Below are 25,831 nucleotides of genomic sequence, written 5' to 3' on the forward strand. Positions count from 1 at the left end.
TAAAATATGACAACAGCTATGTGAACATACACAAAAAGTCTTCTTGTGATTTACAGAGGCTAGAATGAAGTACATTGGATCCAAATTAACTTACAAATACAATAAATATCAACCACAAAGCCTAAACAATTTTATGATCTCAGATATGTAGTGCCAGAGACCTGATTTGTGCTTGGCTGCCAGATTTTGTTTTCGCTCACTTCAGATCTTTACTTCACATCAACTTTCCTCCTCCTCGGTTCACATTTTGTGGAATAGAATTGGATTTCAAGATTTAAGATGATTGTTTAAAGGACTTTTGTCTCTAATAACACGATGATAGGTCTATCTAGGTTTACATGTTTTTGTTTACTTGAGAGACCTAATTTTATCCCTTTATATTTGTGGGATTAGACAATTCAGGTGCGTTCTCACTTCAGGTACAGAGTAGTGTAGGTTTGCAACATTTAGGGAAAAATAAATAGTTCCTAATCCGTATAATTTTTCTGTTTAGCTATTATCTTCCCTCCCCTCAGTGGGCTATCTCTGTAGGTTCCACAAAGTGATCTTAAATTACGGTTATGCACCTGTTTTGTGGGATAGAGGTTGTTTTTCACGTTAATAAGTCATGTGAGGTAAATAGATTCAAAGATTAGTGATAGTGCTTTAAATTTGAGGAATGTTGTAATTTCACTTTGAGATTGGTGGTGAAAGTAAAGGTGGTAGTTCTGCACTCATAAATCATATCTGACAACAGAACACTTCATAATGTATCATGTACTATTCATTTGGTGCAACACCAGAAATGTACTTTAGTATCTCATAAATATATTGCCAGAATTGAGAATTTGGATTTTGGCGGGAAGGTGAGGTTGTTTGTTCAACAGTAGTATTTTGAGTAGTGGCCGGAGTGGTAGTTTCGATTATGGGTGCAGCTGTAGTTTGGGAAGTTTCAGGTGCAGAACTGGTTGGGGAAGGATTAGGTGTGGTATTTTGGGCAGCTGTGGTGCCCAGTGGAGTTGAGGAAGGTTCTGGTGCTGGTGTAGGTAGGGAAGACGTAGGGGGGGCAGCTGTGGTGTTTGACAAAGCTGGGGAAGGTTGTGGTGATGGGGTAGCTGCAGAGGAGCTCATGTTAACTTGTCCTGCAGATGTGGTTGTAGCAATAAGTGGAGTCACACCTGGAGATGTGGGATTGAAAGATGGGATTTGAGTGGTAGCCGCTGAGGTGGTAGCCGCTGAGGTGGTAGCTGCTGAGGTGGTAGCCGCTGAGGTGGTAGCCGCTGAGGTGGTAGCCGCTGAGGTGGTAGCTGCTGAGGTGGTAGCCGCTGAGGTGGTAGCCTCTGAGGAGTTACTCTCCGCACTGCTACTTTTCACTGGACACTTAGATGGCGGGGGACGTTTTGGCTTTGGCTTTCTCCTATTTGGACGTGAAGGCTTTGGGTATTTGTATGGACCAGAAATTAAATACTTTTTAATTAATATATCCCAGTTAGGTTGGATGGATTTTGAATACAGTACTAATTGGCGGTCTAATGTAAGTTGTTGGACGTTATTCTTTTTGTGATATATCTTCCATGGCTTTTTTCGACCTTCACTGAGCTGTGGAAAGAAAGAGAATGCAAGAACTGAAAACATTCATTGATTTATCAACTAGGAGATTATTGTGGAATGTTGGATGGGCAGTATTTGTGGAGTTTTGGGAATGGAAATTGGATTGCAGTGGGTTGAGTCATTATTCTAATTTTGCCAAATCTCAAGAGCATTTATTTCTGAGCTAGCTACAATGGATATATTCCTGTGGGTTCAAGCTTGGAGGATTAACTAGATCTACCTTTTGTGTTTATAGTTTCTCTCTTCTTTCACTGTAGAAAACGATCAGGTTACTGCCTGAGGACTGAGCAAAAAGGGTACCCATGAAACTTCTGTCAAAGACATTCAGCTGAGATCAAGGAGTCTTTTCGGAATCACACCTTTCACATCTGCCATCATCAAAAAAAAGAAAACAACAAAATCCTAAACAAGCAACTTAACAAATACCCCACTTCACCTTTATATCCTCCACATTGAAGAAAACTTAGTTCTTAGCTTTTTTTAAATTGGAAAAAGAACTTTGGTTATTCATACTTAGTTTATTTATTTAAAGTAGGCTCTATACCCAACTTGGGGCTTGAACTCATGACCCCAAGTTCAAGAGTCATAAGCTTTACCAACTGAGCCAGCCGGGTACCCTGGCCACTACCTTTTAATTGTATCATTATAAAAATTATAATTACAGAAACTGAGGCATCAATTAATCCTATGATATTGTAGGTAAATATTGCATGTTTATGCATTTTGTCTGGAGAAGACCTATAGCTTTCATGATTTCTCAAAGATACTCACATCTGAAAATAACACTGATTTAGTCCAGTTCCCCGACAAATACTTGATCTTTTTTTTCCAGTACACCTGAATGGCTTTCCGGCCTATGCTTGACAACTACTAATCAGGTATTCTCTACCTATCTCACAGGTTGCCTCATAGTTCTTCTTGATACTAAATGGATTTTTTTTCTGGGGGGGTCCATTCTTAACAGAACTGAGATTTGGTTTTTTTAGGTATTCATTCTTGGTCCAAATTTTGTATTTTGGCAGCACATAGAAGATCCTGGAGATATTCAAAATTTGAAAATATTTACCATGTCATTTGGGTCTTATATTCTGCAACATTAGCATTTTTACTTCCTGACATTATTTGACTTAGAGTACCATAACTGTTTCAGTATCTTATCTCTAAACATACTGCAATTTATCTATATTCTTTTTTCCTGCATTTCATCTCATACTGAATTTTAAATGATCAGTTACGTTAATTTAAATTAGAGAAAAGAAATATAACATAAGGATAAGGGGGCACACTCAGAGTTCCAAGCAAGTGTGGGTTTTTACCTTCTGATAACTTCCATAGAGACCCTTTTGAGACCACCTAATAGATAAATCATTCCAGTCCCACACTATAAGGCTTGGCATAGGCAAAGGTGACAACTTTTGAGAGACTGGCAGTTGTCCAGCTAAGATAACTTCCTCAGAGACTAATATACACAGCCTTAAAAATAACTTTGGAAAGCATTAATCCTTTAAAAAGATTAAATTATCCAGGACATTTCAGTTCATAACTGTGAATGTTCATATATTAAAATATTGGCTTATGATCCACATAACCGGTATTTTTGCATAGCTGTCTTGTAAATGGGCATAGAATTCCAGAGTCTACAACTCTGAACCCAGGATGTTCCTCTGATCAGAAGCATCTATTATAAGGCAATATTTTTTTAATATAAAATAAGTAGGTCACCCTGTTAAGCAAATTTTTCCTCAAGATTCAAAGTGTGATTCAGATAATCACATAATTGCTTTGATTGAAGTAGGATTGGGGGCCTTGAATTCCACCAGCTCAGTGTCTACTTTTTTGTGTGGCATTTGAGGATGATGTGAAGAACTCCTAGATCTTAGAGGAGGATGTTTGAAACACACTGCCGCAGACCATCAGGAGAGGTTTGGATCTGTCCTGTGTCTGGCATTAATACTGAGCGACTTTCGGCAAATCACCTAATTTCACTAGATCTCAGTGTACTCATTTCTGAAGTGATTCAAATTAAACTAAATTGAGATCTGAAGTCTAATTCTATGACTTCTTTGCTTTCAAACTATTTCCAATAGTTACTCCTGTTCATTCCCTTAATCAGATGATTAGCTTCATGAGGGTGGGGATTTTGTTTTGTTAATCTCTGTATGCCCAATACCTAGAACTATGTCTGGCTCATAATAGGCACCCACTAGATATTTACTGAATGAACAAATTCATAGAATTGATAATAAAAAAGCCAAATGTCTCATCAAATAAAATCTTAACATTTATAAGTGTTTGTTATGTGAAAAAGTGTCAGCTCTTCTAATTTAGATGACCAAAATATATCTGTGATCTCTTGATGAAGACAAATTAATTAAAATCTTTTTAGCTTTAATGTTAGCTTAGCAGACAACATGTATTAAATGACCAGTTTGACTAGTTTACTTAAAATATATTGACTAATAATTATGATTGGCAGTTATGGATAGCCGTGACAGAACTTTTTGATTAGAAATGGGATTAGGGAAGTTTGAGAGGGGGTGGGGTTGGAAATGCCTCTGAGAGTTTGAGCTTAGATTGAAGGATGGAAGTAGTTATAATAAATATAGGTAAGCCAGGAAGAGCATATTTAATATATCCTCATTTGCTTGTTCACATCTGTAAAAAATGTAAAGTATAAGGACTTTGTAAAAAAGTCCTTATACTTTTTTGTGCACTTACTTTGTGTCAGGCCCCATTTTAAGTGGTTTACAAATATAAATTTTCTTAATTCCCTAGCAACACCAGAAGGTCAGTACTATTATTATCCTCATTATAAAGATGAAAGAACTGAATCCCGAGGAGATTAAATTTTAGGAGAATATATAACAATTTCAGGGGAATTTTAGGAGATTTTAGGAGAATATATAACAATTTAGGAGAATTTATAACAATTTTAGGAGAATATTTATGACTATAACAATTTATAACAATTATAAAATTTATAACAATTTAGGAGAATATATAACAATTTTATAGTCATGATATTTACATCTGTACTCAGTTTTATAGTTTATAAATACACATGGTTCTTATTATACTTCAGCAGCTTTGTGAGGCATTTTACCATTACTACTGTTTCCCTATTGGGGCCCTATAGATAAATTATAGTTCAAGATTCATCTGGATGTTCAGATGATGAGCATAAGCCGACATTTTCTGAGCACCATTAGAGTGCACTTTTTGCTCTAATCATGGAAATCAGTGCTAGGGTCTGGGCAAAGCCCAAGATATAGATATAGATATAGATATAGATATAGATATAGATATAGATATAGATATAGATATATTGGTGGGGGTATGGATATTATGTGGTAAGTGGGGAATAGGAGATTACGCAAGAGTAATTCTGTCTACTTTAGCAGTTCTCCTGCCTTCTCTATTTTTTATAGTCATAGTATTCTGAGGCTATTCAGTCTCAATAAATCTACATGTCACTTCTTAACCTTCTCTTCAAATTTGTCAAAATAAAAGTGAACAAGTACATACAGGTATATAGCCTTAGAATAAATATGGTTCTTTATTACATCATGTATCCTCTTGAGTCACTGCTAATTTTAATTTTACCTCCCCAGTAGACCCTAAATTTTTTTTTTTTTTTAAATCTTATTTATTTATTTGAGACAGAGAGAGCACATGAGTGGGAGAGGGGAAGAGGGAGGGAAAGCGGCAGAGAGAGAACAAACTCCCCACTGAGCAGGAAGTGCAATGCCGGTCTCAGTCCCAGGACCCTGGGATCATGACCTGAGCTGAAGGCAGATGCTTAACGACTGAGCCACCCAGGTGTCCCAGACCCTAAGTATTTTAAAGGTAGTATCCATTTTTGTATTCTTTCCCTGGTTTTGGAAATTGTACTTTCCCGTCCCCTTTTGTGCTTCCTTCATTTTCCCTATCCATATCCAAACTACCTACATTTTTTCTCTGGGTGATCTTATAAGGTTCCATGGCTTCAGTAGCTTTAAAATGTAAACTTCACTCTTAAACATCTTTTTGAACTTCAGACAGTGTATATCCACTTGTCTCTTGACATCTTGTTGTAGAAGTCTAAGAGCCATTTCACATTTAACTTGTCTAAAACAGAACTCTAAAGTTCATTCCTTTTTTCACTATACACCTAAGCAGCATAAGTTATGGTAGATTTAATCACCAAACTACATCTTAAATCCACCCTAATACTTTGTTTTAATTGCTGATATTTAGTGCAAGAGACCATCATCTTTTATCTGGACCACTGCCTTAGCTTCTTGCTTGGTTTCTCTTAGTTTTTGTAACCTGAAATTTGTTTTCTCCCCAGGACCCAGAGTCAAGTCCTTCCCCCCTGGACGGTCTAGTCATCCTGAGGCTTCCGGATATACTGAAAATGAAATCCATGTTCTACACCAGTGAGGCCTTATGTGATTCATTTTTTGCATCTCTGTCTTATCTCATCACACCCATGGTAAAGTTAGTGCTGTGGAAATATTAAAATGAATGAAATGAATCATTTCCTTGTGCTTTAATTAGCATGTTTTCTTATGTTTCACAGAAAACAGAATATATTAAGTGTCTTGGAAATAGGAATTGCACATACTTTTCAAGTCTCAAGTATATATACTAAAGGTTATTGATATGTAAGAATAACAGTTATTTGGGTGGATACTTACTGAGAAGCAAGCACTCAGTGCACAGATGCACACCAGCAGTGTCAGAGTCTTCATCTTTTTCTGTTGATTCTTGGGAAAAGCAGAAAAGTTGCTCACTGTTAGTTATGATATTGTGAGAGATGGGATGCATTTTGATTAATGACTTAGCTTTGTTAGAAAGTACAGTTTAAAAGACGGCAGTGGTTTCTGATAATTATGTGTATATTTTTCACTCCATAGTGGTAAGGCAAAATTACTTCAAACTAAAACACATTCTTTAAGAGAAAACAATGGAGGAGAGTCAAGAATTACTGTTATGACTAGTTTGTAGTATGGGCATTTTTCACTGATACTAAAGATTGCCTAGGAAGGGCAGGATCTTAGGAAGTTTAACAGTTAGGAGAAAGAAATATTTTCCTTCTTATTTCAATTCTGATTCTAGAAACTTCCCTGTTTGAAGAACCATTTTACAAATTATCTGATATTTACTGAGCAGTAAATGTTCATGATTTGTAAATGTTCTCTGATGTTCTTTTAAGCAAGGAAAGTGTTCCTTCTCTCTGTGTTATAAGGCTGTTACTGGGGACCAAGGACCATACCAAAGGGACTCTTTCCCAAACTTCCTTCCACTGAAGATTTTGCTATTTTATGCCCTTTTTCTAAATTCTAAAGGGTGGAATTATGTTTTACTCATTTTTATATCATCACAGTCCATACAGAGTGCAGATTTAATCAATTAAAATGCTTCCAAAAATAATTGTATCCTTGGCTTTAGGCTGTAGGAGGGGAGAGTAAGGGAAGGACATGGCCTTCTATTTTTCTTATTTTGATCCTGTATACCATATGTACATATCAGTTTGATTTCAGAAAACAAAGGTAAAATCATTATTTAGAATGAGTACTGTTAGGGCAAGTAAATTTGTGTGCACACATCAACGTAGTGTGCTGTCAGATCAGATACATCTCACAATAGAGCCCTACCATTTATCACACTGGTGTCACAGTCAGTCATACTTGGTTGAAATTGCAGCTCTGCCACTTACTACGTGACTCTGAGTGAGTTGCAAACCTGCATTTTAAGGTCGTACTGAAGATTGACTGGAATAATATATATTACAGATTGTCCTGGGCGCAATGGTCCATGATAAAGACTTAGTGGTGGTAATTACTATAGTACGAGTATACCAAGAAGAAAACCATCTGGCCCAGTTAGAGAAAGGAATGTTAATGTTACATTAACAGATTCCTAATATCCTGTCAGTTTCTTTTCAAGATTAAAAAATATTCTCCACTGATTATATTTTCTTCTGATAACATATGAGTTGAGTTTGTTATCACATAGTTTAGCAGTTCACAAGAAGAGAATAACTATTACAGCAACTGGTGCCATTAGTCAGTATATGTATATAACCTGAAAGCTGCTTGATATGTTAGTCCCCGATATATCTAAAATATTCATATACCTGGCCTGGTGTGAGTCTTTCTTCTTAGGATGTTCGATCCAATTGGTGGCCTTCAGCTGATCCTTTTAGGATGGTAACTGGAAGCAAAGGAGGAGAAAGCACGAGAGAATTTGCAGGTTTTATAGCTCTTCAGTTGAGTTTTTTTGGAAATAGGAAATTTATTGGATTCGGGATAAGGTCACTTCTGTCAAGGAATTTGATTTCAGAGACAAAGAGAGGATAGTTGTAATTTGCGGGGTTAACAGCAGTCCTTTGTGTATCAGTTCTTCCTGATCAATATGGTAACAATAAGAGCTTCTCAGTGAATAATTTACTTGATTGATGAGAATTATGATACTGAATAATGACACTTAAGAAGACTTGGACAGCTGTGGCCCAGGTCTTTCCAGCAGGAACAGCTCTTACACATTTTCCTGTTGGCTTCTCAAAGTAAGCTGAGTGCCCTCTGACAGTTTCATGTAATGGAGCACCCTTTTCCCTCTGTCAAAAAGTATGATTTAGCTAAGGTCAGAGGATTAAAAAGAATAGCAAGATGCTAAATACTGGTAAAGAACAATTCTTTCAGAGCTGAAAGATAAACATTGACTTCTTTCATGTGAGCAGTTTTGAAATTTTGACTTTTTATTTTGAGAAAACTTCAAATATACAGGAAAGTGAGGACAGTAGTAAGATGTACAACCATACGCTTCTTCCTTAGAATTCTCAGTTTTTAACCTTTTGCTATAGATGCTAAATTGATTGTTTTACTGTAATTTACTATAATTTTCAGGTAAATTATAGAACTCATGAGAGCTAATCTCTAAATATTTCATTATAATATTTCTTTAAATAGTTAACTCCAAAAAAACCTTTCTCTTATAACACAGCAACCGTAACATCTAACAACTTTGGTAATTCACAGATAACCTAAGACTCAGTCCATATGTGAATTTCCTGAATTTTGCCGAAAGTATTTTTAGTTGTTTTGTTCTAACCAGTACTCAGATAAAGACCATGCATTACATTTACTTCTTTTATCTCTAATTTCTTTTATTCTAAAACATTCTCCTCTCTTTTCTCCCATGATATGATCTCTTGAATGATTAGACCAGTTGTCTTTTAAGTACATATTTTTAGAAAGAACTTTAGGAACCATTTTTATAAAGATTTCAGAATTAGATACTTCTACTATATAAAATCATCAAACTAGAATACAATTTTGAAGCTATGATTGCACTTCTAGGTAGTCAGTTTGGTTTTTTTTTTTCCCCATAACTGATCCCAGGGTAAGGGCAAGTTCAGAAGTAAATTTCCTGAATTGATTCCTTGCTTTTCTGCATAATAGAAATACAGTATTTTGCAAATTATCTAATTTCTCTAAACCTCATTTTCCTATCTACAAAATAAGAGTGGCATCTATCTTACAAAATTGTTATGAGAAAAACATTAGATAATTTAAAAGTTCTCACATAGTGTTTTAAAATTGTAAACCCTCAGCTGTTGAATTGCCATTGGTGGGAAGTAGTAGCTTTTGACATGACATTGAGTAGTGGATATAGATTATAATATCAATTTCTTTCTCTCCTTCTTGCTAGTAACCAGTGTTAATGTATTTACCTTATGCTTGTTGCAGTCAAGATTGACTGTGGAATAGAATTTTTATTGATGTGAAATAGGGTTTTTTGAGTCTATAGCTTCATTAGAACAATTCTCAAGCTACCTTAATTAAGTTCTTACTCATTTAATTGATGATTTGTAGTGACCTGAAAAATTGATGGATTTCCAGAAATGTTTATTTCCAGCCTTGATCCACACCTGAAAATTTAGTTTTCTTTAAATATTGAAAAGCATAATTATCCAGTGCTGTTTACTTTTCTTTTTTAATAAATAATGGGTATAATTTATTCTTTGATTGTTCTTACAGTATGGGAGCCACTCGGCATTTTAGGAACTCATAATCATACCATAGCAATTATATGTATCAATGATATAATTCTTAGAAATAATTTATGGAAATTACCAACATCTAGGCTATAAATCAGCATTATGGCGTATTTTAAATTAGCACTGGGTATTGTGACATGGGGCACAACTGGTAACCTTACAGCCTACTGGCCATTGAGTTCTGCTCTTCTGGAGTACAAAACTGTAGCTGAAATTCTACTCCTCATTACACTCTTACCTCTGCACTAAAATGTTTCATAGTCAGGAAAAAAAAGGGTCTCAGGATCAGATGTTAGTTAGTAGAAAAGTCCATTAAAGTAGAATTCACAGTACAAGGGTTTTACCAACCTTCTTTCTACCCTTACACCAACCCTATTGATTTTTTCAGGTTATTTTATGCTTTCTAACCCTTTGCAGACATAATTAAGATATGGAGAACTTCACTTATTTCAATCAGTGGATTAAGACAGCTTTTATTGTATCAGTGTTACTTTGGAATTTGTTTTTGTAGTTTGAAATGTATTTTCTGTTCTTACTAAAGTTGAGAGTTGACTTCCTTTTAGAGTTTTGAGGAAGTTGTGCAGGATGGAAGGGACTGTAGAATCCACTTCCAAGTTTACAGAAATAATCTGAAATAAAAAGCAAGTGAACTTGTTAATGACACCATGGAAGATTGGCCTGGAAAAGTGGTAGGGAGCAATGTCTCAGTTTGGTCTAGTCTTGGCAGGGACTCTGTAATCTATGTCTATATATGCAAGACAAAAAGAGAGCATTATTTATATTTTCTTTAGTTTTTGATTTCCTACTATGATCTATTTTATCTATATTATGATTCCTATATCTTTAATGTGTCCTTTTTGTTTTCAGAGTAATTCCATATACTTCATAACTATCAGTGTTCTAGAACAATTATTGGAAGTATTAGAAGCAAGTATAGTATTCTGGAAATTCGTGGGGCACTCATTTTACTTAACGTTACAAAGCCAATGGACCAACAATGGATAATGGTGACATTTAAATCTTCTTAATACTGCTTTCTCTATGTCTGTTACAGGAAGGTTAGGTAACTTTCCAGTTAACCTCATTTGGTATTTTCCATTTCTCCCACTTAAATTAGCTTGTCAGTCTTTCTTTGTCTTGGCTATACCTTTTGTATCAGGTATGTACTTCTGGATTCAGTTTTCTAAAACTGACCCTGGAGATATTTTTTTCAGTACTTTATTGATTCCAAGATTTCATTTTGATTATTTCTTTCTTGTTTGGATTCAGCAAAACCTAAGCTAAATCATTCCACTAAGACTCTTCTCATTGAGAGAAATTACAGTTATTTTTTTTTAATTGCCTTGCCTGCTTCTGAGATGTTAAGTCTGCTTGAAATAGGCATTTTGTATCGGAATAGAAGACAGGCACAGGATAAGAAGGTCTTGGACTTAAAGTGCAGGAAAGGAAACATGTCATTCTGTAGTGGAGAGCAGGTCAGTGGACATTTTATAGCAAAAATGGAGATTTTTGGCATTTTGGTGATTCTTTTGGTGATTTTTGGTGACATTTTGGTGATTCTTGGCATCTCTCCATGATTAGGCCTCCCCATAAGAAAATTTCTCAGATTCAGTTGTGAAGTAGATTAGCAACATTTGTATTCATTAACATATCATTCTTATGCAGATATGTAATAAGTAAAACAATAGTTGAGGAAGAAATGACTTTTCTGATACATTCTTGAATCATCCTTTGTTTAAGCAGTTGCTGAGAAAAAGATAGTGTTTAAATTCTGCCTGATATAAAAGACAGATTAGGTAAACATTATGAAAGAGAACTTTGTCCTTTGAAGAAAAAAAAAAAGAACCAGGAATATTTTCTGGAAAAGTCGGTGTATTTCTGTTGGGCTGTATATACAATTGTCTGGGCTCTGCCATCTGACTTACTACTATGTGACTTTATGTAAGTTATTCAGCTCTTCTGAGATTTAGTTTCTTCATTAGTGTTGTAAGTATGTGATTATGGGATTTGCTTCTGGGATTTTTGTGAATATTAAATGGGATAATGCATATTACTTGCTCAGTAGTATTCAGCTTGAAAGAAATGCCTAATAAATGTTAGCTGCTATTTACTGTGAAACTGATAGATGCAAGCATTCCAGAATTATTATTATTTTTAAAAATTAATTCATTTATTTGACAGAGAGAGTGAGGGACCACAAGCAGAGCGAGTGGCAGGGGAAGAGGAAGGGACAGGGAACCAGATGTGGCAGGAAACTGGATGTGGGACTGGATGCCAGGACCCTGAGATCATGACCTGAGTCCAAGGCAGCTGCTTAACCAACTGAGTCACCCAGGCAACCACATTCCAGAATTACTGCAACAAGGAAAGAGACTTACAGTGCTATACAGGTAGAGTTTTCATGACATCCTTGTTTCTGCCCAATGGGGAAATTTATATTCAGTTTGGAACCCATTCAGGATTTCTCTTCCAACTTGAATTTGTGAAATTAACTTAGAACATTGTCACAGGTGTGAAGAAAATACTTGCAGCTGGCTAGAGACTTTGGCACAAAGTTGAAATTAGAAATACATAATGCAGAAACACAGTACCAAAAAGCCCTACAAAACAAACAAACAAAAGCTATTTTCAGGTTGAATAAAACAAAATTACAGATATTTTACAGAACTTGCCAAAGAAACTGACTGTTTCACTTATACCCAATAAAGTGAATTTTGAACTACTGTATAAGTAGAAAATGAAGAAAAGCCACATTTCACCGTGGATTGCCTTGAGACAAGAATAACAGGGTTACAAAGAGAAACTTGTCTGTGTGCTTGTTAGATGCAAAATGTGACAGGCTAAATTATATTAGGGGTGTTAGAATAAGAGAATTATGTATAAGGGCTTGTGTCATTGGAGAATATAACTAGCCCAGTGTTTTAAAGGCAGAACTTTCTAAATGATAGCAACTTAAATATCTTTCATGGACTTTACCAGTATAGTGAACCCAATTTCAGAGAACATGATTGAGAGATCACATATGTTGCAATATATTTTGGGGCATGTCTAGGCATGGTTCACTTAGATGGCTTGATGGAGTGGTGGTCATGAGGAGCAGGAGTTTGGATCTAATACATTCACTGAGACAGGCTTTTTGGGGGTGGAGCCAGCTGCGGTTTCTCGGAAGTAGCTCAGTGTAGCAGGTAGAAAATGGCATTCAAAGACAAAAGACAATAAATGTAAAATAGTTAAGCAGTTGGCACCAGGGGTTACAGTCTGCGGGGAGTCTCCTGACAGTTAAGGGATGGCAATACAAAATCTAGAAGAGAAGAGGTAATATTTGGAAATGGAGGCCAACAGGAAGGCAGCAACAGAGTACTAGATCTTGACTGGTATCCAGTCGAAAGGGCTAGATTTAGGAGTCATGAGTTTTCAGGGCAAGTGCTTTACAGAAGTTGAGTTGACTGTGTATGTGTGGATTCTTGCTGGAGTGTCTCTTCTATTCCCTTGAACTTTATGTCTATCTTAACAGCAATACCACATTGTGTTGATTGGGTTTATATTGTCTTACATTAGGAAGTATAAGAACTTCAATTTTTTCTTACTTTACATATTTGTTATGACTATTCTAATTCCTTGACTTCTAATATACACTTTAGAATCAGCTTATCAATTTCTACAAGAAAAATATATTGAGAGTTTGATTGAGATTGCATTTGGTCTCTAGACCAGTTTGGAGAGAACTGACTCTTAACTACATTAAGTCTTAACAATTCCTAAGCATGGTATTTGTGTCTACTTGGATTTACTTATTTATCTATTTATTATTTAAGTTTTTATTTAAATTTCAGCTAGTGAACATACCGTATTAGTTTTGGGTATACAATATAGTGATTCAACACTTCCACCTAATACCCAGTGCTCATCATAACAAGTGTACTCTTTAATTTCCATCACCTATTTCATCCATCCCACTCACCCACTTCCATTCTGGTAATCATCAGTTTGTTCTCTATAGTTCAGAGTCTGTTTCTTGGTTTTCTTCTCTGTCTCTCTTTTTCCCTTTGCTCATTTGTTTTCTTAAATTTTACATATGAGTGAACTCATATGGTATTTGTCTTTCTCTGACTAACTTACTTCACTTAGCATGATACTGTCTGGTTCTATCTATGTTTTGCAAATGGCAAGATTTCATTCTTTTTTCTGACTGAGTAATAGTCCATTGTGTGTGTGTGTGTGTGTGTGTGTGTGTGTGTGTGTGTGTATGTGTGTACATACCATTTCTTTATCCATTCTTCAGTTGGTGGACACTTGAACTAGTTCCATAATTGGCTGTTGTAGATAATGCTTCTATATAGATCAGGGCACACATATCCTTTGAATTAGTAATTTTGTATTCTTTGGGTAAATACCTAGTAGTGGGATTGCTGGATAATAGGGTAGTTCTATTTTTAACTTTTTGAGAAAACTCCAGACTGTTTTCCACAGTGGCTGCACCAGTTTGCATTCCCACCAACAGTGCAAAAGGGTTTCCCTTTCTCCACATCCTTGCCAATACTTGTTTCATGTGTTGTTGATTTTAGCCATTCTGATGGGTGTGGGGGGATAGTTCACTGTAGTTTTGATTAACATTTTCCTGATGATGAGTGATGTTGAGCAGCTTTTTATGTCTGTTAGCCATCTATATGTCTTCTTTGGAAAAATGTTTATTCATGTCTTCTGTCCATTTTTTAACTGGGTTATTTGTTTTTTGGGTGTTCAGTTGTATAAGTTCTTTATATATTTTGGATACTAATCCTTTATCAGATATGTCATCTGCAAATATCTGGTCCCTTTCTGAAGGTTACCTTCTAGTGTTGTTGATTATTTCCTTTGCTGTGCAGAAGCATGTTATTTTGATGAAGTCCCTGTAGTTTATTTTTGCTTTTGTTTCCCTTTCCTCAAGAGACTTAGTTGCTATGGCCTGTGTCAGAGAAGTTACTGTCCATGTTCTCTTCTAGGATTTTTATGTTTTCAGGTCTCACATTTAGGTCTTTCATCTATTTTGAATTTATTTTTTGTATGGTGTAAGGAAGTGGTCCAGTTTCATTCATTCTTTTGCATGTTCTCCAGTTTTTCCCAGCACCATGTGTTGAAGATACTTTTATTCCATTGAATATTCTTTTCTGATTTGTTGAAGATTAGTTGACCTTAGAGTTGTTGTGAGTTTTCTGTTCTGTTCCCTTGATCTATATGTCTGTTTTTGTGCTAGTACTATACTCTCTTGGTGACTACAGCTTTGTAATATAACTTGAAGTCCAGAATTATGATGTCTTCAGTTCTGCTTTTCTTTTTCAAGATTGAGTTGGCTATTTGGGGTCTTTTGTATTTTCTCTACAATTTTTAGGATTATTTGTTCTAGCCTTGTGGAAAATGCTGGTGGTATTTTGATAGGGATCGAATTATACATGTAGATTGCTCTGGACAGTATAGGCATTTTAACGATATTTGTTCTTCTAATTAATCAGAATGAAACATCTTTCCATTTCTTTGTGTCCTTTTGAATTTCTTTCATAAGTCATTTATAGTTTTCAGAGTTTCTTTTACCTCTTTGTTTAGGTTTATACCTAAGTATTTTGTGGTTTTTGGTGCAGCTGTAAAAGGGAAAAATACCTTGCTTTCTCCTTCTGCTGCATCACTGTTGGTGTGTAGAAATGCATTAGATTTATTTTTTTTCCCAACTGAAACCAAATAATTTATTTGTGCTAAATGAATGGAAATAATGCATTCAGAGTTAGATTTCTATACATTGTAGCCTGAGACATTACTGATTTTGTGTATCAGTTCTAGCATTTGGTGGTGTGTTTCACGTGTTGTATATAGAGTGCCATGTCATCTGAAAATAGTAGAAGTTTTACTTCTTCCTTGCTGATTTAGATGCCTGTATTTCTTTTTGTTGTCTGATTGCTGTGGCTAGGACTTCCAGTACTATGTTAAGTAACAGTGGTGAACGTGGATATCCCTGTGTTGTTTCTGACCTTAGAGGAAAAACTCTCAGTTTTTCCCATTAAGGATGATATTGTAAGGGCCTGTTTAGCCAGAGCGGCCCCACCTCGGTTGAACAGCCATTTTGTTATTTATACAGTAAAACTTAAATTGACCCTGCCGCCCCACCCCAGGGGAACTTATTTAAAAGCAAGTCCGGGAAACCAGTCCCAGATAACAGCCTGAATGCAGGGATGAGTCGGGTCACATGGAGACACCCAATCAGTAAAGCGCGCATACTGTCTCCCTAGCTACCAAGGAGTGTGGGCCCTGCCTTTTGGGGGCCAATTCTCACCAAGGTGATAGGCTAGTGCAAATGTCTACTATGGGGTGAATTGTAGTTCAGTTGGCCACCCATGTGTGACCTAGCATGACTGTGCAGCTTTCTCTGTGTGTTGCAATCTTATAGGCCACCTGTTCGTGGCCAGGCCCAACCACATGGCCTTTGCCCTTAAAAGCTAGTCTGTGAAACAGAGAGAGGTCGTGGTCCTCTCTGTAAGGGGCGGCCCCGACCGGTCTGTTTGACGGTCAGTTTGATTCTTGATGCTTGGCGTGAGATAAACCTTTGCTTGACCTTCACTTTGTATCAGTCTCGCTCCTTTGATCATGGACCCATTATTGGGGGACCCAACATTGGGGACCCAACAATATTAGCTGTGGGTTTTTCATGTATGACCTTTGTTATGTTGAAGTGTACCCCCTCTATCCTTACTGTTAAGGGTTTTTATCAAAGAATGGATGTTGTACTTTGTAAAATGCTTTTTCTGCATCTATTGAGATACCTTATTGATTTTCTGCTTAGATGATTAGTCCCATGATAAAAGTGGGTGTTAAAGTCCCCTATTATTTTATTATCATCAGTGAGTTCCCCTTTGTTTGTTATTGATTGTTTTATAAATTTGGGTGCTCCCAAGTTGCAGTGAAAGAGGTATATAATTGTTAGATCTTCTTGTTGGTTAGACCTTTTTTTTTTTTTAAAGATTTTATTTATTTATTTGACAGAAATCACAAGCAGAGGCAGGCAGAGAGAGAAGGAAGCAGGCTCCCCGCTGAGCAGAGAGCCTGATGCAGGGCTCGATCCCAGGACTCTGGGATCATGACCTGAGCCGAAGGCAGAGGCTTTAACCCACTCAGCCACCCAGGTGCCCCTAGACCTTTTTATAATGATACAGTGCCTTTCTTCATATCTTGTTATAGTCTTTGGTTTAAAATCTAGTTTGGCTGGGGGTGCCTGGGAGGCTCAGTCAGTTAAAACGTCTGCCTTCAGTTCAGGTCATGATCTTAGAGGCCTGGGATTGAGTCCCGCATAGGGCTCCATGCTCTGCATGGAGCTTGCTTCTCCCTCTACCCCTCCCCCTTACTTGTACTCTCCCTCTCTCTTATACTCTCTCTCTCTCTGAAATAAATAAATAAAAGCTAAAAAAAAAATATAGTTTGACTTATATAAGTATTGCTATTCTGGCTTTCTTTTGACATCCATTTGCATGGTAAGTATTTCTCCATTTGTTCACTTTCAGTCTACAGATGTCGTTGGGTCTAAAATGAATCTCTTGCAGGCAGCATGTAGATGGGTTTTATTTTGTTTTATCCATTCTGACACCCTGTGTCTTTTAATGGGAACATTTAGTCCATTTATATTCAGAATAGTTATTGATAGGTATGAATTTATTGTCATTTTATTACTTGTTTTATCATTGTTTCTGGAGATTTTCTCTGTTCCTTTTTGGTCATTGTCACTTTTGGTCTTTTTTCTCCACTCATAATCCCCTTCAATATTTCTTACATGGCTGGTTTAGTGGTTATTAACTCCTTTAGTTAATTTAGTTATTTTGTCTGTCTGGGAAATTCTTTATCTGTCTTGAATGATAGCCTTGCTAGATAGAATATTCTTGGCTTCCGATTTTTCTCATTCAGCACTTTGAATATATCATGCCACTTTCTGCTGGCTAGCCAAGTTTCTGTGGATAGAACTACTGTTAAACTTACTGGTCTTCCCTGTGAAAGTTAAGGATTTCTTTTATCTTGCTGCTTTTAGGATTTTATTCTTTCTCTGTTTTGCAAATTTAATTACAATATGTCTTGGTGTTGGCCTGCTTTTGTTGATTTTGATGGGAGTTCTTGTGCCTCCATATTTGTTTGGTTGTGTGTTTCCTTCACCAAATTAGGTAAGTTTTCAGCTATAATTTCCTCAAATACACCTTTGACCCCTTTTCTCTGTCTTCTTCCGGGCCTTCCAGATGATACAAATACTTTTTTTTAAAAGATTTTATTTATTTGACAGAGTCAGAGCGAGAGAGGGAACACAAGCAGTGGGAGAGGGAGAGGGAGAGGAAGAAGCAGGCTTCCTGAGGAGCAGGGAGCCCGATACAGGCCTCGATCCCAGGTCTCTGGGATAATGACCTGAGCAGAAGGCAGACGCCCAATCTGCTGAGCCACACAGGTGCCCCCAGGTGATACAGATATTATTGTTGATGGAGTCACTCAGTTCTCTAAGTCTACTTTCATGATCCAAGATTTTTCTTCCCTTTTTCTGTTTAGCTTCATTATTTTCCATAATTCTGTCTTGGTGTCACTTATTCATTCCTGTACTTTTTCCATCCTTGTAGTCATTATATTCATTTGGCTTCCAATCTTGGTTATTGCATTTTGCAATTTGGCCTTATTGGTTTCAAGTTCTTTTATCTTTGTGGTAAGGTTATCACTCATGTCTTCTATGCTTTTCTCAAGCCCAGCTAATATCTTTTTGATTGTTACTTTAAATTCTGAATCAGGCATATTACTTATATCTGTTTCGATTAGACCATCATCGTGCCCTTTTCTTGTTCTTTCTTTTGGGATTGACTTCCTCTGTCTTGTCATTTTGTCTAGGTCTCTGTCTTCTTCTGTGTGTTAGGAAATCCTTTTATGTTTTCTGCTCCCGAGAGTAATGGCTTTAAAAAGAAGAGAGTATATAACGTCCAGGGCCTGGTATATCAGGAAGTGTCTCTGATATGTGCTGCATGCACTCTGTTACTATGTTGTGGCTGCTCTGTTCCTCTGAAATCAGTCCTCTGCAGAGTTTCTTCTTGCTTGCAATGGGGAGTGTTTGGATCTTGGCCAGAGTATGGCAGATTTTAACTAGGTATGCTCAGGTCTGCTTGTTAAAAGAGACCTGATGCTATTTCTGTTAGAATTGGAACTTTGGGGACCCCTGTGGTCAGTAGACATGGTTTGTGTGGGGGACTGTGCAGGTCTTCTGGGGGAGGGGCTCACTGCACTGGTTCTTAGGCACACTTGCCTGAGAAAAGTAGCACCAGCAGAGTACAGTGGGGACAGGACTTGGTGTAAGCAGGTTATGCAGCTAGTGTTGGCTCTCTGCTGTTTAGTGCAGTTGGTTTATGTTGAGGGGTGGGGAAGGGACATGGCACCAGGCAGCTCCTTTGTCTCTGGAGAGAGAGGGGCATTCGTGTTTGCTGCTCTCAGGGAAGCCTTTCCAGTAGAGTGAATAGTTTCCCCTCACACATCCTGAGCATTTTTCAGATGGCTGTTTTCACACTGTGTCCAGTTTGCTTGCCTGTCTTCCCACAATTGGCCTCTTCTCTCCCTCTTTCTTGTGTAGTTTGTTCTGTCAGTCCTTGGGTTGATTTCCTAGGTTATTCACAATGCTTTGATATTTATCTAGCTGTGTTTGAGGGAGTAGACAAGCCTAGAGTCCTCCTCCTACTCTACCATCTTAGCTCCTTCTTGTAGCTCTTATTAATTTTTTTTAAAATATATTTGGGTGCTTCCATGTTGGTGCATAAATATTTAAAACTGTTATAGCTTCTTGTTGGATTGTCCCCTTCATAATTATATAGTGCCCTTCATTGTCTCTTGTTAACAGTTTTGTTGTAACGTCTAGTTTTTCTGGTATCTGTATTTCTATTCTGGCTTTCTTTTCACATCCATTTGCGTGATAAATGTTTCTCTCCACTTTCAATCTGCAGTTGTTCAATATGTGTTTAGATCTAAAATGAGTCTCTTGTATGTAGCATGTAGGTGGGTCTTACTTTGTTTTATCCATTCTGGCTCCCTATGTCTTTTGATTGGAGCATTTAGTCCATTTACATTCAGAGTAATTATTGAGAGATATGTATTTATTGCCAGTTTATTACTTGTTTTGTCATTGCTTCTGGAGATTTTCTCTGATCTTTCTTGACTTTGTCACTTTGTTCTCTACTTTCGACTCAAAGAGTCCCCTTCAATATTTTTTGTAGGGCTCTTTTAGTGGTCACAAACTCCTTTAATTTTTCTTTGTCTTGGAAACTCTCTCTCCTTCTATTCTGAGTGATAGTCTTGCTGGATAGAATATTCTTGGCTTCGGATTCAGATTCAGATTCTTATTCAGTACTTTGAATATATCATGCCACTCTCTTATGTTGAAAAACTTGATGCTAGCTTTATGGGTTTTCCCTTGTGAGTTACCTCTTTTGTCTTGTTGCCTTTTTTTTTTTTTTTTTTTAATAAGGCTTTTTGCTTGTAAGCTATTTTATTTAGCACTGTACTTTGCAAATTTAATTACAATATGTCTTGGTGTTGGCCTGATTTTGTTGATTTTGATACTAGTTCTCCTGTGCCTCGTGGATCTGAATGTCTGTTTCCTTCCCCAGTTTAGGGAAGTTTTCAGCTATTAATTCTTCATATAAGTAATCTGCCTTCTTTTTTATCTGTTCTTCTTTTGGGATTCCTGTGATATGAATGTTACTTTGATGGTATCACTGAGTTTCCTACATCCATTCTCAGGTTGCATAATTCTTTTTTTCAACCTCATTACTTTCCATTTGTCTTGTAGGTCATTAATTCATGCCTCTGCTTCTTCCAGCCTGCTGTTCATTGGAAGTCTCTTTCCAATCTCATTTATTGCACTCTTCAGTGAAAGGTCCCCCAGTAATGGGTCCGTGATTAAAGGAGCGAGACTGACACAAAGCGAAGGTCAAGCAAAGCTTTATTTCGTGCCAAGCATCGAGAATCAAACCGAACATTTGGGGCCGTGCCTCTTACAGAGAGGGCGACCCCTCTCTGCCCCACAGACTAGCCTTTAAGGGCAAAGGCCATGTGGTTGGGCCTGGCCATGCACAGGTGGCCAATGAGATTGTAACACACAGAGAAAGCTACACTGTCATGCTAGGTCACACATAAGTGACCAGTTGAATTACAGTTTACCCGACAGTAGACATTTGAACTAACATATCACCTTGGTCAAAATTGGTGCCCAAGGCGGGGCCCATACTCCTTGGTAGCTAGGGAGACAGTATGTGCCCCCACTGATTGGATACTTCCACCTGGCCTGAACCACCCTTGTATTTGGGCTTTGTTACCTGGGACTGGTTTCCCGGGCTTGTTTTTAAGTAAGTCCCATGAGGGGAAAGGGGGGCAGGGACAGTTTAAGTTTTACTGCATAAACAACAAAATGACTATTTAATCCAAGATGGAATCGCTCTGGCTAAATAGGCCCTTACATTCATCTCTGATTATTTCTTTTTTTAGCTCTTTTTCTCTATGATGTAGTTCTTATTGATGTCTTCTGTTCTTTTCTCAAGCCCAGTGAGTATCCTGTGATCATTACTTTAAATTCTCCAATAGGCATGTTATATCTGTTTCACTTAGATCTCTGTGACATTATCTTGTTCTTTCATTTGGAAGAAATTCCTCTGACTTAGCATTTTGTTGAAGTCTCTACCTTCTTCTCTGTATTAGAAAAGTTAGTTGTGTCTCCTGCTCCTGAAAGTAATGGCCTCATGAAGAAGTGGTCATGTAGGACCCAGGGCCTGGCACTTAACGGAGTGTTTTCTGGTTTGTGCTGCTGTTGTGTTTTGGCAGCTCTGTCCTTTTGGCCATTTGTCTGCAGAGGCTTTCTTGTCTGCTGTAGGCATTGTTTGGTCCCTGGCCTGAATTTGGTGAGTGTTAACTAAGTGTGCTCTAGTCTTCTTGTGAAATGAGTCCTGATATTACTTCCACCATAACTGAGGCCTGCAGAACTCTCTGGTTGGGAGATGTGGTGTGGTCAGAGATTTGTATTGGTCTTCTGGAAGAGGTCCTTGCTGTACTGGAATTGAGGCAAGTGTGATTGAGAAGGGCAGTTTCACTAGAGTGCGAGGGTTGGGGGTGGGGCTTAGTATAAGCAAGTTAGGCAGCCAGTGTTCATGCTGGGCTGCTTCCTGCAGGTGGCTCTGTGCATATGCTGAGGGGTGGGGTAGGGAAACGGTGCCATCCAGTTCATTTGTTTCTGGAGGGACATCTTTGTGAATTCTGCTTCTTAGGGACATGCTCCTAGAAGAAGGAATAATCTACCCACTCTCTGCCTCGGGCACTCTTTACTTACTTATTTATTTATTTATTTAAAGATTTTATTTATTTATTTGACAGAGATCACAAGTAGGCAGAGATGCAGGCAGAAAGAGAGAGAGAAGAAGCAGGCTCCCCACAGAGCAGAGAGCCTAGTGCAGGGCTCTTTGTATGCTCCTGTCTCTCTTGCCCTCCTCCAAGACCACAGCTTCCTCTCTTCCATAGTACCCTTGATTGTTTCTTTCATAAATTATGTCTCTGCATTTCCTACCTTCGATGTGGCTTCTTCTCTTCCTTTCGTTGTGGAGTTTTTCTGACAGTGTTCAGGTGTATTTCTGGGGTATTTAGGATGATTTGGTAGTTATCTAATAGTATTCTTGGGAACAGGTGAGCCTGAGGTCCTCCTACTCCCTCACCATTTTCCTTCCCACTCTCTCAGTATTTTTTAATTTTTAGATTTTAGTTGTTTGTTCATAGTATTTAGAAACAATGCTCCTGTAAGATACCAGGATATCATGTATCCTGTAACCTTGCCAATCTCATTTACTAACTCTAATAGCTTTTCTTTTTGCAGATTCCTTGGGATTTCTATGTAGAGAATTTTTTCTCCTTTTCCAATTGTATTTTGTTTCTTGTCTTATTACATTAGCTAGAATCTCAGCACAATCTTTTATAAAGGTGGTGAGAACAGCCCTCCATGCTTTTTTCTTGATTTTAGGGGTAAGCATTCAGGCTTTCATCATTAAGTATTTGTTGGTGGACTTATGAGTATATATTCTAAATGTGCCTTTGTTTATGTAGACACTGTGTCTGCCCTAACCCAAACTTTCCCCTGTTACTTTGCAAATCAAGCTGCCATGATTAGGGGATTAGAGAAGCTGAATACCATTTTTGGATACCCTTGTCGAATAGAACATTTCAAAGTTCATGATGTATAAGACTGGGCAAAAGAATATGACATTGATTGGAATTCCCATCTCCCCTATAACTCACAAATAGCATGGTTGGTAGAAAGGAAAAGTGGAATATTAGAGAAGCAAACTAAATTATTAGCAGTAAAACCACCTTGGCCAGGTGGACTAAAGTACTGTCTGGGGTTTCAGTACATTTGAATGATAAGCCAGTATGCCTTTCGCTTCATATGCAAAGCTGGGGACCCTTTCCAAGACACCCAACATCACAAAGGTTTGGAAGGTGCTAGAGATAGCCATTGGCCTGACTCTTACTCTGGATCAGTGAGCTATGTTGCTGAGAATGCCACACTCCATCATGCTTGGGAAAGGTGGTACCTACTAGAATTTGGAATAGGCTGTCCTCCTGGAATGGGTGAGTTACTTTTTAGGTTTAGGCGAGGGGGAATTACTCCGTCTTCACTGGGATCCCACTGTCCTACTGTAAAACTGTACTTGTTGAAGTATGTTATTCCTGTAATGGGGCATGTACCACTGAGAAAGGGGAGAGGAGGGAGGCCCTAATCTGGTACAACCTGTTCCCAGTTCATCTCCTCCTGCTTGATAGTGCTGCCTTATAAATTTCTAAATCTGCCAACTTCCCTTTTCTCAAGGCTAGGTGGGTACATTTTCTTTTCCAGTGGTGTGATAATTTGGCTGCTTTCTTCTCCTGTGACCTAGAGGATGTTGTAAGACACATAGAATCCCTTGCTAAATTTATCTAACAAGGCTTAAATGATAGCTGACAAGGTCTATCCTTATTGAACAAAGATGTCTCTAAGGAGAAAAGCTGTCCTCCAAAACAGAATGTACTTAGACATTATTACTGTCTCATAGGAAGACACCTATCATCTTATTTAAACAGAACAAAGTGTATTCATACCTGCTGATGTATCGTCTTCATTAAATCATATGACACCAGTGAATGCCCTGAGTGAATCAGATACCCAAATTGAGGAACTTATTAAGTCAGTGGTTTGGATCATGGGGATTTTGGTAGAAAAAATTGTTATTTATTATTGGGAATCATTATCTTAACCTGTGTTTTATCTTGCATGTATTGTTGCTGTGGTGTCTTCCTGCCTTCAGTGTAGCCAAGGAGCCACCACACTACCTACCTCCATGCTAATAAAATCCCTTACTGACTGCTTTGGGCACAGTGTTGAAGAGGGGGGCTGTGGAAGATCATAACAGCAGGTCAGGAGGGCTGGAGTGTTGGAGGAAGTCATGGCGAGGATGTGATCTCTTGTCCTGTGAGTGGACCTGGGACATCAGAGGCTCCTCAGCCCCTCCCCTGTCATTGGAATGTACATTCTTTCCCACCCTCATTGTTTGCACAGTGGGAGCCATTTTCAAGGATGCAGCCTTGAGAGAACAATGTATTGTTGAGACCTTCTAGATTGAATATAAGACAAGTCTTGTATATGAGTTTCTTTGCTTCTTAAAGCTGCCATCTACCAGTCTGTAGTGGTCTGCCTCTTTCTGCTATCTCTCCTTGCCCTGTGTTAACCAGAGGCCAGTTTGTGAACCAATAATGTTATGTTAGATATGGCTGTTATGTTTTGTTTTGTTTGCTGGTACTCATTATTAGTTTGAGAACATTCCTTTCTACTCTTTACTGATTTTTTTCATGAATAAATTTTGAATTATTTTGAGTTACTTTTTTTGGTGTTTGTTGACATGACTATATGGTTTCATTTTCATCTTTCCATATGGCATATTACATTGGTTGTTTTTGAATGTTACATTGACACTGCATTCCTGGGATGAACCTCACTAGGTCATGACATATCATCTTATTAATATATTGTTTGATTTGACTTATGTTTACAGAAGCATAATGGCCTATAATTTTCTTTTATTACAATGTCTTAGTCTGCTTTTGGGTAATCTTGGCATCCTAAAATGAGTTGGAGAGTATTGCCTCTTCTGTTTTCTGGAAGGCTTTGTATAGAATTAGTATTATTTCTGGGACACTTGGGTGGTTCAGTTGGTTAAGTGTCCAACTCTTGATTTCAGCTCAGGTTATGATCTCCAGGTTGTGAAATCAAGCCCCGTGTCAGGCTCCACATTGGTCTTGGTGTCTGCTTAAGGTTCTCTCTCTCTCCCTCTGTCCATCCTCCCTGCTCTCTCTTTCTCTCTCTCTCTCAAAAAAAAAAAAAAAAAAATGAATTGGCATTATTTATTACTTAAATACCTTGTAGAAATTCTCTGTGAAGCCATCTGTGCTTGTGGTTTGTCTGTGGGAGAATACTTAAATAACAAATTCAATTTCTTTAATACATACAGCACTATTCAGTTTATCTGCTTCTTCCTGTGTAAGCTTTGGTAGTTTCTGTCTTTTGAGGAAATTGTTGTATTATACCTAATTTGTCAAAGTTATTGACATAAACTTGATCATAATATTCTTTATTAATCATTTAATGTTTGACAAGTTTGTAGTGTTTTTCTCCTCTCATCCCTGATTTTGGTAATTTGTGTCTTCTCTTTTTTCTCTGATCAGATTGGCTAATGGTTCAATAATTTTATTCATCTTCTCAAAGAAGCGGCTTTTGGGTTAATTGATTTGCTTTATTTTTCCCTGTTTTTTGCACCCATTTGTATTATTTTATTTCTTCAGACTACTTAGGTTTAATATGTCTGTCTTCTGGTTTCCTAAAATGAAGCTGATGTCTTTGATTTGAGACCTTTCTTCTTTTCTGATATAAGCATTTAATAATGTAAAATTTCTCTAAGCACTGCTTTAGCTGCATCCCACCAATATGACATGTGTTGTGTTTTTATTTTCATTTAGTTCAAGATATGTTTAAATTTGTCTTTTGATTAATTCTTTAATTGGTGGGTAATTTTATAATTTTTTTTTATAATTTTTTTTTTTTAAGATTTTGTTTATTTATTTATTTGACAGACAGAGATTACAAGTAGGCAGAGAGGCAGA

At 37.4% G+C, this 25,831-nt stretch overlaps 1 protein-coding gene across 1 annotated transcript; it reads right to left on the bottom strand.

The window, feature by feature from the left end:
- Positions 1 to 759: 759 nt before the first annotated feature.
- LOC111149370 (mucin 7, secreted) lies at positions 760 to 6,323 on the bottom strand. The gene is made up of 3 exons (XM_022506388.1): positions 6,270 to 6,323; positions 1,332 to 1,578; positions 760 to 1,226 (listed from the first exon to the last, which is right to left on the bottom strand). The coding sequence occupies exons 1-3, from the start codon at positions 6,321 to 6,323 to the stop codon at positions 760 to 762; spliced, it is 768 nt and encodes a 255-aa protein (XP_022362096.1).
- Positions 6,324 to 25,831: the final 19,508 nt, after the last annotated feature.

This window comes from Enhydra lutris, unplaced genomic scaffold (genome assembly GCF_002288905.1).
Source record: "Enhydra lutris kenyoni isolate GAN:26980312 unplaced genomic scaffold, ASM228890v2 scaffoldscaffold21, whole genome shotgun sequence".
Taxonomy (NCBI): Eukaryota; Metazoa; Chordata; class Mammalia; order Carnivora; family Mustelidae; genus Enhydra; species Enhydra lutris.